The sequence below is a fragment of the Sander lucioperca genome, chromosome 3 (genome assembly GCF_008315115.2).
Source record: "Sander lucioperca isolate FBNREF2018 chromosome 3, SLUC_FBN_1.2, whole genome shotgun sequence".
NCBI lineage: Eukaryota > Metazoa > Chordata > Actinopteri > Perciformes > Percidae > Sander > Sander lucioperca.
Genome location: NC_050175.1, coordinates 41,192,909 through 41,206,444, shown reverse-complemented (window position 1 = coordinate 41,206,444; position 13,536 = coordinate 41,192,909). Strand labels below are relative to the sequence as shown.

General features: G+C 38.5%; 1 protein-coding gene across 1 annotated transcript; it reads right to left on the bottom strand.

Annotated features, from left to right (window-relative positions):
- Positions 1 to 162: 162 nt before the first annotated feature.
- On the bottom strand, positions 163 to 10,445 carry taldo1 (transaldolase 1). Its single transcript, XM_031290060.2, has 8 exons — positions 10,173 to 10,445; positions 5,559 to 5,682; positions 4,948 to 5,055; positions 4,199 to 4,330; positions 3,020 to 3,195; positions 2,431 to 2,628; positions 838 to 983; positions 163 to 714 (listed from the first exon to the last, which is right to left on the bottom strand). The coding sequence occupies exons 1-8, from the start codon at positions 10,270 to 10,272 to the stop codon at positions 682 to 684; spliced, it is 1,017 nt and encodes a 338-aa protein (XP_031145920.1). The 5' UTR covers positions 10,273 to 10,445; the 3' UTR covers positions 163 to 681.
- Between the last annotated feature and the right edge of the window lie 3,091 nt (positions 10,446 to 13,536).

The window sequence follows — 13,536 nt, the reverse complement described above, 5'->3', positions numbered from 1 at the left end:
TCAAGAGGAGGGAATTGTGAAACTGATAATAACACCAGTTTACCTCGAATGACGTAGCTTCCAGTCAAAATGCCTTGTAGTGTTTCTTTTGTGTGTCTGACACCTGTGGAAACCACGAATCTGTTAAGACAGAAACAGTATAACAAAAACAAAAACAAAATGTATTGACTGAGATTTTTATTCATTGAAAAAAAGCAAAAGATTATATTCTGAGGAATGATGGTACAATGGTCTTTATCAAGTTCTACCCTCAACCCCATCCAAATGGTGTTGATAAAAAATAGAATTGTGGTCATTTCCTGCCAAGAAGTGCCCATGGTCCTTTCCAGCAGTCACATGATATTACTCAGCAATACCAAAACTAATTAAGACATTAAATGGTTTTTTTTTTTTTTCCCTTTTTGGTCAAATTTCTAGTAAATATTAAGACTATTTCACATCAACTCCACACCAACATTAGCATCAATCACCATGTATGTTTGGTCAGAAAACAGACGAGTTAATCCCAGCCTAAGAGAGGCAAGGTGTCCATTCAGGAGGAAGGTCCCTGGAGTTTGGTCAGATTAGGAGAGGGAAGGCCTAGTGCTCTGCACCTTCTTTCAGGTAGTTTGAAAAAAAGAAGGCAGCCCGATAACTCCTTATATTTCCTGTCAATGCTGCCGGAGATGCCAACTCTGTCCATTACTGGCTGTTTTTAACATTGAGCATTTTCTCCTGTGAAAAAGAAGGAAAAAAAAAGGCAGAAAAAAAAACAGCTTGTCAAACATCTTGCATACATTTAATTAATAATCTATACTGGCAGCAAGAAAACAGTGTCATTAGTAAAAAAACACTTACTTTGATCATGGTCTCCAGCTTGATGGCGTCAGCAGCGAACTTGCGGATGCCGTCAGACAGTTTCTCCACGGCCATGCGGTCCTCGTTGTGCTGCCAGCGGAAATCCTTCTCATCTAGGTGGATCTTCTCCAGATCACAGGCCTTGGCTGCAAAAACAAACCATCAAGGTGGAAATGGATTTCAGGTTTTACATATTGTTGCAAAAAATAAATCAAAAGCAGGCCTGCTTATAGATTTCCACTCCTATTTTTTGTCTTTAGGAAACTCGGTCAACCGCTGCTCTTGCAGTGTTCAGAAAATACTTTCGTTAAAGCTGTAGTGTGTAGTTTCTGTCTCCCCCGTGAGGAATTCTAAGTAATGACAACAACACTGTCGGCCCGTCCACATGATACAAGCCTTCCGTGAACGCGCACCGCAGACGCAAACGAGGAATTGATTTTTTTTTAAATGCAAGTAAAAAAAAAATAAATTAAAAAAAAATTGAAAAAGAAAGCAATCCCAGTCAAACTAGTCCTTGTGCTGCAAATATTTTTAATCTGACGCAGTGCATTCTGGTAGTTGTAGGTTTTCTACCTTTTATGTGGCATGTCACAGCTTTTCATGTAGCACCAACCAATTTCAAAAGTGTTCACACCATTCTACTGCATAGACAGCAGAGTTTAATTAAAAAGGCCCTCTTTCCAGCAGTAAAATACTTCTTTAATATATTATTTTAGAGGGGATATAAAAAGCTCAAAACAATGGCCTTCATAATATGTGCTTTCTTGCCCTGAGTCTTTGTTGGTTAAACAAACAAAATGATCTTATTCTTTCCTTAAGTAACAAAAGTTACTACAGTATGTGTAAATATACTGCAGCAGGGCTGGTAATGTTAAACATCTACACCAAAAGTTTAATTTGTTGCCCCTTTAGGTCTATATGTATCTAATATAGTCAATGTCATCTGACGTTCCAACCCATCTCGTCTCTGTGTACCCCTCTAATGATTTATGACAACTGGGAACATCAGGGCTCTTCAGAACAGCCCTTCAAAAACTACAATATGTATTGTACACAGTAGGAAGAGACGTTTTTTTGCATTAACACAAGCTGCAGAACCAGCACACAGAAGCTATAGTTTTATAATCTCATGAAAATATGTATTCTAATACAACTAGATGCCAAAACCAGACTGCAATCATCTGGGTTTATTCTGTAATATATATAATAAGTTAATAATAAACAATTCTTTCATTTTTATACTTCTAATTAGAGACCTTCCAATACAATTTTTCCTGTAAAAGAACATAGATAAATACATCTAGAAATAAATCATTTTAATATTAACAGCAGTGACCTAAAGTTAGCAACATCCCTCGAAACTGAAAAGAGAAATATATTAAAATCATAAAATGACCATTATGTGTCAACAGATATTGAGGAAACTTGCCAAGTTGAAAGACTTTCTTCTCGTACAACAAAGCTAAAAGGCGGTATTTTCTCTATTGACTCGCACACTCGCCGATACCAACATTTTAGGCAGTATTGAAGGCTTTTTCTATGCTCTAAAAGAAACTGACAGTATTTTGCAGCCTTTGGATCAGAGAACAGTACCTTTCTCCACATTAAGCATCTCTGTGACGGTGCTGTGGTCCTGGCTTAGCTCTGCTAGCAGCCCAGGGGAGATGGTGAGCAGATCACAGCCTGCCAGGGCTTTCACTTCCCCAGTGTTTCTGAAGGAGGCGCCCATCACCACAGTGCTGTAGCCAAACTTCTTGTAGTAGTTGTAAATTTTGGTCACACTCAGCACACCTAGGGAGAGAAGAGACAAATTTGAAGTCTAAATGCATTAAATGCCAAGCATGCCAGCATCTGTGGTGCCAGACTTGACTAGTAGTTCCATTTAAGTTAAACCCAGCCTAATCAAAGTTCAAACAGAAGGATGTTTAAGGACATATCGTTTTCATTAAACGACTTTTGGGGGCGTGGTGGAAAAATTAGATGAGTTGTTGCCAAGTTCTTCTCTAATTTTGCTGCTCTGCCTGAATCCATTGTCCCTTTTTTTTTTTTTTTTTTTTTTTTTAACAGTAACTTGCTTGTAACACCTTGTCTTAACACTTCTACGTACTACTGACTAATTTCCGCTTATACTCATTTTCCACATTAATGAACGTTTCATAACACTGAGGATGGCCCTTATTACCTGGGTCTTCGTGTGGCTCGTAGCTTGTGCGGCCTGTATTCTCCTTGTGCCAGTCGAGGATGCGCCCGACGAAGGGTGATATAAGTGTTACCTTTCCTTCTGCACAGGCCACAGCCTGAGCAAAAGAGAACAGCAGGGTCATGTTGCAGTGAACACCGTGCTTCTCCTCGAGTTCCCTGTACAAAAAAAATAAAATAAAAATAAAATACATATGTCTAGATAGAAACCTGCATTCTTCCCCTGCTTCCCATTTCAACCAAAACCTCCTCAAAAAAAAGGTGGGAAATCAAGTCACATAATATACAAATATGAGACAATACAGTTTTCTCAGGGTGCAGTCTTTTTGGTTGAGAGAAACTTCAGTCTTATTGTTTTTGCAGTGGTTAAAATATGTTGAGTCCAGTTAACAGAGACACAGGTCGCAGTCTAGGTAGATTTGTTGGTTTTGGTATCCGTACGAAAAATCCTGGTATTACAGTGACATTGATGTGTAGACCGGTAAATACACGTTTCACTCAGAAATCCATGAGTTTGTTCAGGTCACATTATATAGTATAACATATTGTCACTATTCCTTCCCTTCACGTCGCTAAAATACTCTTCAGCGATGTGCCTGAATTCTTTCAATGTCTTTGTAGAGTCGACGGCTCATCAGCTCTTCAGTCATCCTTCACATTCTCCCCCTGTATGCAGTTTGCAAGTTGTCCACCATTGTCAAAGCTGTCTCCCTGCAACAACATGCCGTGAATGACTTGGTTTCCAAAACCTAAGAGAGCCAGTCTATTTTTTAAAGAAAACATTTACTGCACAAGGTTTCCTCAAAGAAATGTTGAATCGAGGGGATAACGTAAATGACGCGAACTCCGACAAATTAAAATACTGCCTTTATTCCCTGCCTGTGTTTCCCAAAGCTAACTGAAATTAGCGTAATACAGTAGAAAACTACAATATGATTTGATTAGGGTTGCAACATTTTCACAGTTGATTCATTTATTGAAAATTGTTTAGATTCCTTTTTAGTTCATTTATGTCTAAGCAATGGTGTATTGTTAAGTATTGTTTAGGGTGTCTTTATACATATATTATGGAAAGTGAAGGGATGGCAAAAGGGAGGGAGAGAAAGATGCAACTGTGACAGACATTAATGGTAGGCGAGCATATCTAACATCATATGTTCACCTGCCAGCCTGGATTCCTTCCCATGTGGATGACAGCTTGATGAGCACACGCTCCTTGTCAATGCCTGCCTCTTTGTAGAGAGCGATGAACCTCAGGGCCTTGGCAACCATTTCATCTTTATCGAAAGATAGTCTGTAGGATGAAGAGAAAGAACACAGCCGTTACGCATTTAAACATTTAGCTGCATTCCATCTTGAGACACATATTTTGTTTTATTTAAGAATAATTTATTGGGGTGGTGGCTCAGCCAGAAGAGCAGGCTGTCCAGTAATTGCAGGGGTGGTTTGATTCTTTTGGTCAAACAGCAAGAGCCGCGGTGTGCACAGGACAGGGGAAATGCCACGGATGTATAAGAGAAAGGCAGTGGGAGTGAGAGGGACGGTTAAAAAAGGAGCACTGACGGGATGGGTGTATTTGTTCGGGTGTTGAGTTCAAATATCAACAATATTTCTCAAGAATCGCAGACTCCACCTTTAAGTTAAGAGACATGAACCATAATGTTGCGAGTGGAGATCTGAAGTAAATTGTGTGACGGTATAACATGGACAGAAACATATTGTAGAAGGATTACCCGTTTAAGTATATTACATAAGAGTGATGACATAACCAACAGCATGGTCTCTGAATATCAGTTGTCTGCTCATGGGTTAAGCTTCTCTCAGCATACGCGTTATTTCGAAAAGACGGGTGAACATTTCGTAGCAAGTTTCCGGTCATAGTTGGCACCTTGACATGTTGTTTGCACCTACCTGGCATCCACCTCAGTAGAGACTCTGCCTGGGACCTTCTTCAGGATCTCTAGCCCGAAACTCACAAACAGCTTGTCCATTGTGTTGGCTACCTGCTCCTCTTCAGTTCTGGACAGAGAACGTAATTATTATGAAGCCGGCGAACTTAATGTCAGAGTTACACTGAAACAGGGGTTCTCACAACCAGATGTGAAAGATGCAAGGCGTTTAGGACGTGTAGCCTCCAGCTAATGGTTGTGTAGTTGTTATTATACTCAACTAGTAATGTGCAAAGTTACAAACCACTAACACCGAATGCTAAATGTTTTTATATGTTAAACCACATTCTTTAAAAATGCATCATACTAATGCATTACAGTTAACTGCCTGCTGTAAATTAAGGAACTTTGTCAACACCTTGCAAAAAAAGGAATCATGTACTGTGCAACATCTGCAAAAACCACAAAACAATCTTCCCTTTCTCTAGCAAATGACTTCTACTTCAGGGCTGTTTATATTTAGGTCCCTTGGGTGATTCAACGGGTAAACAACTAAAGAATTGGTTTCATTTTTTTTTTTTTTTTAAAAAAAAGGGGTTTGGGTTTAGCTCTCATTTGTGAGCAACATCTCACCCGCCTTTGGCGATGCCGTATTTAATGGCCTGATCCAACAGGTGCTGGTAGGCAGGCATCTTGACAGCAGCCAGGATAAGAGAAGGGTTAGTGGTGGCATCTTGTGGCTTGTACTCGTCAATGGCTGCAGGACGGGAAGACAGAGGGAAGTTGTTACACACAAAACCTGGTTTATCACATTCTTATAAATACCAAATATCTCATACATGGGATCATTTATGCATTAGACATCCCCAAGCCAAGGATAGAACAGTGGGAGATTTACTAATACTGCATAACAGATTTTGATGTATATTCTTTTCTCATTTCTGATCCAGTAAATGACTATCTAAATCTCTTATTATCTGCGGGTGTAGGTAATGTTAAGGATAATGATCTGTCAAAATTGAAACATTTAGACCATTCATGAAACAGAAACATTTTTAGCAATTTTAAAAATTTTAAAATAAAGAGGTAAATGACTGATCTATAATACATTTAATGAGCAAAAACACAAAGGGGAAGGGTAAAGGACAAAGATGGCATTCAACATTTGGGATTTATTACAACTCAACTGTTTCCCTTGAATATTATTAGTCCGTTTTGTATTATTAGCATTCTTTAATACATCACTGGCTGTTAGTCCATCCAAAACCTCCCCAAAAGGTGTCCATACGGACAACATTTAACCAGTTGAATCTACAATACACTGCTGCTGTCAGATAGAAAATGGTGCCATCTACTGTATAGAAATATTGCTGTAGCATCCTCTAAAAACCCAGAGCTGTATATTAGAGAGAGTTTGGCCAACTAGGGAATGAATGTTCTGAGCTATCCCGTTATGCGATGGGTTCCGAGGTGGTCACGTGTTTCGTGGACTCCGTGTTCGATACCAACATTCATCTGATTCCCATTGACATAGAGCAGGGAATAGTGGAAAAATTTATTAAATTATTTTAACAATGACATAAATCACAGAAAAAATGCCCTACTGTTGCACGTTTGGCTGCAATGAAAGACAGGGAAGCGGCAAAAGGGCCTTTTACATATTGACAAACTTTGGTAATAACATGTATATGCCTGTTTATGGTGAAAATAAGCGATTTATTTCAAGATAGCATATTTGCCCCATAGGGTTACACTGCAGAGTCATCCGACGATGGTATCCAATATGGTGCCCATGATTCAAGTTGGCTAAACTCTAATATACGGCTCTGTAAAAACCTATTCAGACAGCGTCAGAAGAAGCCGATAGATAGCAAAATGTCACAAGGTCCGTATTACCGGTAATGTATAATTCCATAACCTCCAGAACTCTACAAACATCCTGTGACAGTTTACAGGACTGGACTGCAGATTGTAATTTGATATGCATGAGCGGCCTTTTCATGAAGCACAGTGGTTTTATGTCAGCACTCGATTGTTGCTGCAGGGTCCAGTTGGTGCTGCTGCCAGCTCTTCAGCCTAAGAACAAAGCCTGCCCCTGTTCTGGAGCCAATTACCCCCTCCCCCCCTTAAAAAAAAAAAATTGGATCCTTCTGACGGTCACTGGGTTTGGACTGGATACTCGTGACCAACATGAAGACTATACACAGCTCAAGTGCTGATTTCAGCAGTATTCCAAAAACATAGGATCTGTCTGGCTCCCAACTACCTGTAACATTTTTTTTTTTTTTTAAACTTTTTTCCCCCCCTTTAATAGCCGTCCCAAATATATTTCCACTGACAATACATGTCATCAACTGGGCAAATATATAGCCTGAGGTATTAATAGAAAGCTTTCTTTGAAATTTATAAGTTGAACATGAATGTGCACCAACTACATTTACATGCACATTACCGGATTACGGTACAGGTGCATCTTACATTTTGTTTTGCAGTTGCAGGATTTGGTAGTTTGTTGGAGCATCAGGTAAATGTCCAGAGGGATGTGTAAAAGCATGTGGGGAAACATGCTATTAGCCACAAAATAAGGCAAACTTCTTTTCACATTGATGAATGTGCTTTAATTTGAATGCTAACAGCTTTCTAAACAAAATCATCCTCTGAGCATGGTGGTGCATCGAAATACTAGAAATGCAATCACCAAATGAAATCAAACTTTATATTTCCAATAACCATTACTAACTAAACAAATGTAGGCTAGTTAATATAGCCACCTGGGTCCGCTGTCTCTTAACCTTCACGTCCATGCAAGGAATCTCGGTGTCATCTTTGATTCATCACTTCGTTTTGAGAAACAGATCAATTCCGTGGTCAAAAGTTGCTTTTTTCAACTCCGGAATATTGCCAAACTGAAGACCATCCTGTCTTCTGATGACATGAAGACTGTCACCATTGCATTAATCTCCTCCAGGCTTGATTATTGCAACTCACTGTATCTGGGTATTGGCCATTCCTCTTTGTCTCGCCTACAGCTGGTGCAAAATGCTGCAGCGAGACTTCTGACTGGCACAAGGAAAAGAGAAAGCATCACACCAATTCTGGCATCCCTGCATTGGCTACCTATTAAATACAGGATTGATTTTAAGATTCTTTTATTTGTTTTTAAAGCCATTCGTGGTCAGGCTCCTCACTATATTTCAGAACTCCTCAGCCCCTACTCCAAATCCAGGCCTCTTAGATCCGCGAATCAATTATTTTTAACTGTTCCTAGATCGAGGTTAGTGGGTAAGGGAGATCGTGCCTTTTCTGTGGCAGCTCCAAAGCTTTGGAATAGTCTCCCACTTTGTCTCAGATGTTCCCCCTCCATTGACAGTTTTAAAAACACATCTCAAGACATATTTGTTCTCAAAGGCCTTTGGTTGATCTTAGAGGTTTGTAGCATCTTGAGATGATATTGTACTGTATTTCATGCATTTCTTGCTTTGTTTTTTTTTTTATTTTTTTTATTCATTTTCAATTTGTACAGTACTTTGGTCAACTTTGGTTGTTTTAAATGTGCTATATAAATAAACTTGACTTGACTTAATACCACAGTCAGATTACTGCCTTAATTGATATAGTATAGTGCACATAAGCCTTTCATCTGAATATTCTCGAAATGAATGTCAATATCAATTAAACCATCAATAACTGTGTAGGCTAATTAGTTACCCAAGCAGCCTTGTGCCCGCTCAGCCCCCTTTATTTACTTTCAAGCTATTCTAGAGAATCAACTTACATAAGTGAAGCAAGAATGTGGTGTTACACCACGTTTGACCAAGTTCTTGCATTTCTTATGTGAAAGAGACGTGATACTGCTCGACTTTGACATGTCTACACTTACACCCAGTGAAACCTGTGAAATCTTATAACATTCATGCAATACTTAGATTTTAAGACAGAGCATTTAAAAAAAGAAAGAAGCCAATGGCTGGGTAAATCTTGAGTAACCACTCTTCTGATCACAACTTGTTTTTTTTTTTTTAAATGACAGTGCTGACAGAGGTATTCACAAATTTTGAGAAATGATTTGATTAAATTGTTCATCGGCAGACACTGTTGATGTGATGAGGATTCTTTTTATTGTTGTTTAATTTGCCATTTTTTGATTTTTTTTTTTTTTTTTTTTTTTTTAAATGCCAGAAATATTGTATTGTTGTATTGTAACGGTACCTCTGCAAAATAGCCTCGGGAAGAAACTTGTTTTGGTGGAACACGTGCACGTTCAAATGTTTGTTTTAGTCGTGAGAGAGAAAAAAAACTCAGATTGGACAGATAGTCTAGCTAGCTGTCTGGATTTACCCTGCAGAGATCGGAGGAGCAGTTAACCATAGTCCTCAGAAATGGACCAAAGTTTAAAATGCCAACACAAAGAAAGCATCCGGCCGAAATGACTCATTCATTAGGAAAAGGTACAGTAAAGCAACAGTACAGTACGTGTGCAATTTAGCAAAAGACATACTAACATTAAAAAGTATATGCAAACAGCCACCACTCCTGGTGTGTAACACTAGGAGCTTTACAGAATCAGGCCTGGCTGTCACACAAACCAGTTTTGTCATGTCATCCTGAGTCTGCAACGTCTGGATGAGGAACTATCGGGTTTTCATCACAACGCAATTGCATTACCGCACAAATTTCCTCATTCATTGAGAAACATGGCCTTTACCTCTGTGACATGAAAGGGACAAACCAGGAAGGAACACTTTCAACACCCTCTTGCCTGTTAACTCGGGGTCCACAGCAGTTAGTTGCGACACCACATCATCTATATTTTCACCACGCACAAGTTGTATCTAGCTAGTTTCAAGTTAAGTCAATTCTGAGGTTGTTAAAAGGCTAACGTAAACAAAATATGTGCATTCTTAATTGAATAAACAAAAGGCGTCACGTAAATTAGTAACGTTACCGTAGTTTGCCAGTGCGGGTAAACGTTAACGTTAATAATAAGTAACGTTAATCGGATTATTAGATTGTCAACTTCAGTAGTTATCATGTAAACTATCATAAAACCTGCTAGGAAATGGTTAGCCTGACAGTAAGATAGCTAACATAAGCATATCGGTCGAAATTAAATCAGACTATGCTAACATTTGAGGCTCACACTTTGACACGGCGGTCACTCACTTTAAATCTGCAGCCTTCTTGGCTAGTTAGTTAGCATGCTAACCAGCTAACATTAGCATTTGTTTAAAAGCAGGGGTTTTTTACCGTTGAAGTCCCCGGTGTCTGCCACCACCACAGTGTGTTTCTTCAGCTGGTTCAGCGCTGACTCCATTTTTCGCCGTTTGTCTGGTGACACAGTGGACATGATGAGAGACTGGGACCCTTTTATACACAGAAAACACGTGAGTGCAGGCGGAATGTCAGAGAGACGGGAGCGCGCAACGCAAGACTAAAGGAGTCAGCGGGAGCGCGCTCTAGACAGAGAAGACTTCCAGGAGCTCGTGCAGAATTGAGTAGTAACTTTGCTCTCTCTCTGCTGTAGGGAAAAAAGAGGAAAATAATATACAGAATATAAAGAGTAACGGCAATACCCTAGCGCAATACCCCCAGTGTGTCTCAATATAATATGCAATGTCAGCGTCGCATGTGGTGATAAACCAACAGAGAATTGGGCTACACGATCACGCGATCTTTTATAAGTAGGCCTATGCCTAAAAGTTACAATAACTGTAGAAATACTGTCATGTATACTGTTGTCCTACATTTAAAACTTATTTTAAGGTGCTAGCATTAAAACATAGCCTATACTTAAATAAAAGTATTATGCAGACGAACTAGTTCAACATAATAGGCTATATAACATTGCATTATAATTAGTGATGCATGCCTAAGCATTAATGGTAAAGGTGGGGTTACATTTAATATATTTATGTAGGCTACTGCCAGATGGCTTAATCCATATTAATTATATAATATAATAATAATTAAATCATAATTTATTAGTAGTATATTTTGTATTAATAATCGCAATCTGCAAAGTAGCTAGCTAAAGTTAGGAAACAATGTTGTGGAGTGGAAACATAAACAGAAAATGGAAATACACAAGTAAAATTGTGCTTAATTATAATACTAGTACTAATACTAATATGTACTTACATTCCACCACTGCATATCTCATATTCTCTCAAGTCACGACTACAGTAAGAGTTAACCAGTGGTGGAAGATGTCTAGAGAGCTTTTACTTGAGCAAAAGTAGTAACAACATAGTATAAAAGTACTCCATTACAAGTACAAGTCCTGCATTTGCCCTGCATTCAAAATGTTACAGAAGTAAAAGTAAGGCCTTTATTGTTGAGTCACCTCTCTGAAAAGTATTGGTACAATAAAGTTTGTTGGAAAATAATGTGAGTTCTCTTGAACCTTTTACCTGCAATGCAATAACATTTAAATTACTTGATGAATCACAGAATACTACATGAAAAGTGTAATATATATTTAATTACACAAAGAGTGCAGTGTCTGCTCAGCATTTTAACTGCGCGCCATTACATTATGTGATTTTGATTACTGTTCTGAGGAACCTGTTCCTTGCGCTTCAGTAACAGCTACTTGAACATGACACTTATTTGCAATCATCAACTATTTAATTTAAGAAACCATTAGCTGTAATTGCCTTGCTCACTTTTCAGTGTATGTGCCTGTATTAAAAAACAATAATTCACACCTCAGGCTTTAGCAGCATAATGAATGGTACTGTCACTTACTCTATTACCAACCTTGTAGGTCTGCTATACATATTTAACAATTTATCACAGTTGTCATTAGTAATTAAATAAAGGCCTTGATTATAATGGATGATTTCAAAGAGCATCATATTCTTTCATGAAAACCTTTCTTCGACAAAAATTTCCCCCCCGAAGCTAAAATAAACAAAAGCCTACATCAGTGCACTTAGGGTACATTGTGATCTCTTCTCTGTTTTTCTGTTGGCAGTTCTTGTTCTTTTTTCCAGTATGTCAGGTTTTTCATGTTAAGGTTGTAGAGGTCTAGGCCTGCGTTTATTCTTGGTTTTGTGGTCTATGATATTGTTTGATGTACACACAGTAGGAGGACTTAAGGTCAAATGAATTCAATTCCTGTGAAATAGCTGCAATTCAGGATCATCACACTTCAGTGGTGGAAAGTAACAGCATTTACTTAATTACTGTACTTAAATACAATTAGGAGGTACTTGTACTTTACTTGAGTATTTTCATCTACATTACACTACATTTCAAAAAGAAATATTGTACTTTTGACTAAATTTATATTTTGATTTATTATAGGCTATACATATTTTTATGATTCTGAAATGGGCCATTCTGCATAATTAGTACTATTACTTTTGGTACTTTAAGTATATTTTGATGCTAATACATGTACTTTTGCTTAAGTAAGTATTTGTTTAGGTGTATGTGTGTATCTAGTATTGCCTTGTAATTTTGTCCTCTGCACTATGTATGTATGAGTATAATGAAAGGCCAGTGAAAACGGGAGGCTGACTCCTTGTATGTATCAACATACTTTGCTAATAAAGTTAATTCTTAATATCCCCTGATCACGCAATCCTTAAAATAAAAAAAAATAAAATCCATTAATTTGATCCTACCAGTATTTATAATGAAAAGCTCAGTATAGGTTTTGGATTGTACCGTAAAACGTTGACAAACTCAAAAGTCTGAACCGATATCTAAAAGCAATATACCATTTATTTTAGATTTTTGGCACTATAAAACCCAGAAGCACCCAGCCATGTCCTACAGCTGTGTGCTACTGAGCAAAAGAGGAAACTATCACGCATTTACTCACCTGTATCTTTGTTTAAACAATAAAAACAGTCAAATATTTTAGCCACACTACAGGCATGGCTTAAGGGATATCTGTCAGTTGGTGTGTCGGTTCACAGCTTTGGTTCAGACTGATTAACAACAAGGCTGCTAGATGGATTGCTGTGAAAAGTGGGTGCACTGCAGATGTTCATGGCCCCTAGAGAATGCATCCTACTGGCTTTGGTGATCCTCTGACCTTTCCTCTGGCGCCACTAGCAGGTCAAAGCTTATTCAGAGCTGAAGGGCCTGTATTACATAGAGCAGTGGTCCCAGGGTCCTTGATGGGGGATTCCAGGGGGTCCCCAACAAAAACGGGGAATCATTTATTTTCACTATGAATCCATCTATATGGAAAAGTTTGGGTACCACTGGCATAGAGTACTCAGCCACTCTACAGTCCCATAGATAAACTGAGGGGATAATAACTCACTTTTAATGTATCATGATGGTTTCTTTGTGACACCTGAAAAGTGAATGTTTAGGCTATTCCTTCCGTTTTTCTGTAGGACTTTTGGGGCTCTGTTATTAAACCCTTTGACTATGTGACAAGAAATCCAAAGCTAATAACAGCAACTTCATGTAAAGGCTCTGGCTTATGGGCCCCTGGGCCTAGGCCAGTTCAGTAATCCAGCCATGTTTCCAACCATTGCTGAGTCTACAGCATACAGCCTCACAGAGCTGCTACCATGGCTACATATCTTAGTTTTGTTCTTCTTTCTACAAGAAACAAAAACAAGAACTTTGTTCTTTGCAGTGAAAC

What these genes read in the sequence shown, in the direction of transcription:
- taldo1 (XM_031290060.2), bottom strand. Translation starts at nt 10,272, where the DNA reads ATGTCCACTGTGTCACCAGACAAACGGCGAAAAATGGAGTCAGCGCTG. An exon ending in TACGGCATCGCCAAAGGCGG is followed by an intron (nt 5,056 to 5,558) that starts GTGAGATGTTGC and finishes TTCTCTGTCCAG; the next exon opens with AACTGAAGAGGAGCAGGTAG. An exon ending in CGAGCCACACGAAGACCCAG is followed by an intron (nt 2,629 to 3,019) that starts GTAATAAGGGCC and finishes TTCTCTCCCTAG; the next exon opens with GTGTGCTGAGTGTGACCAAA.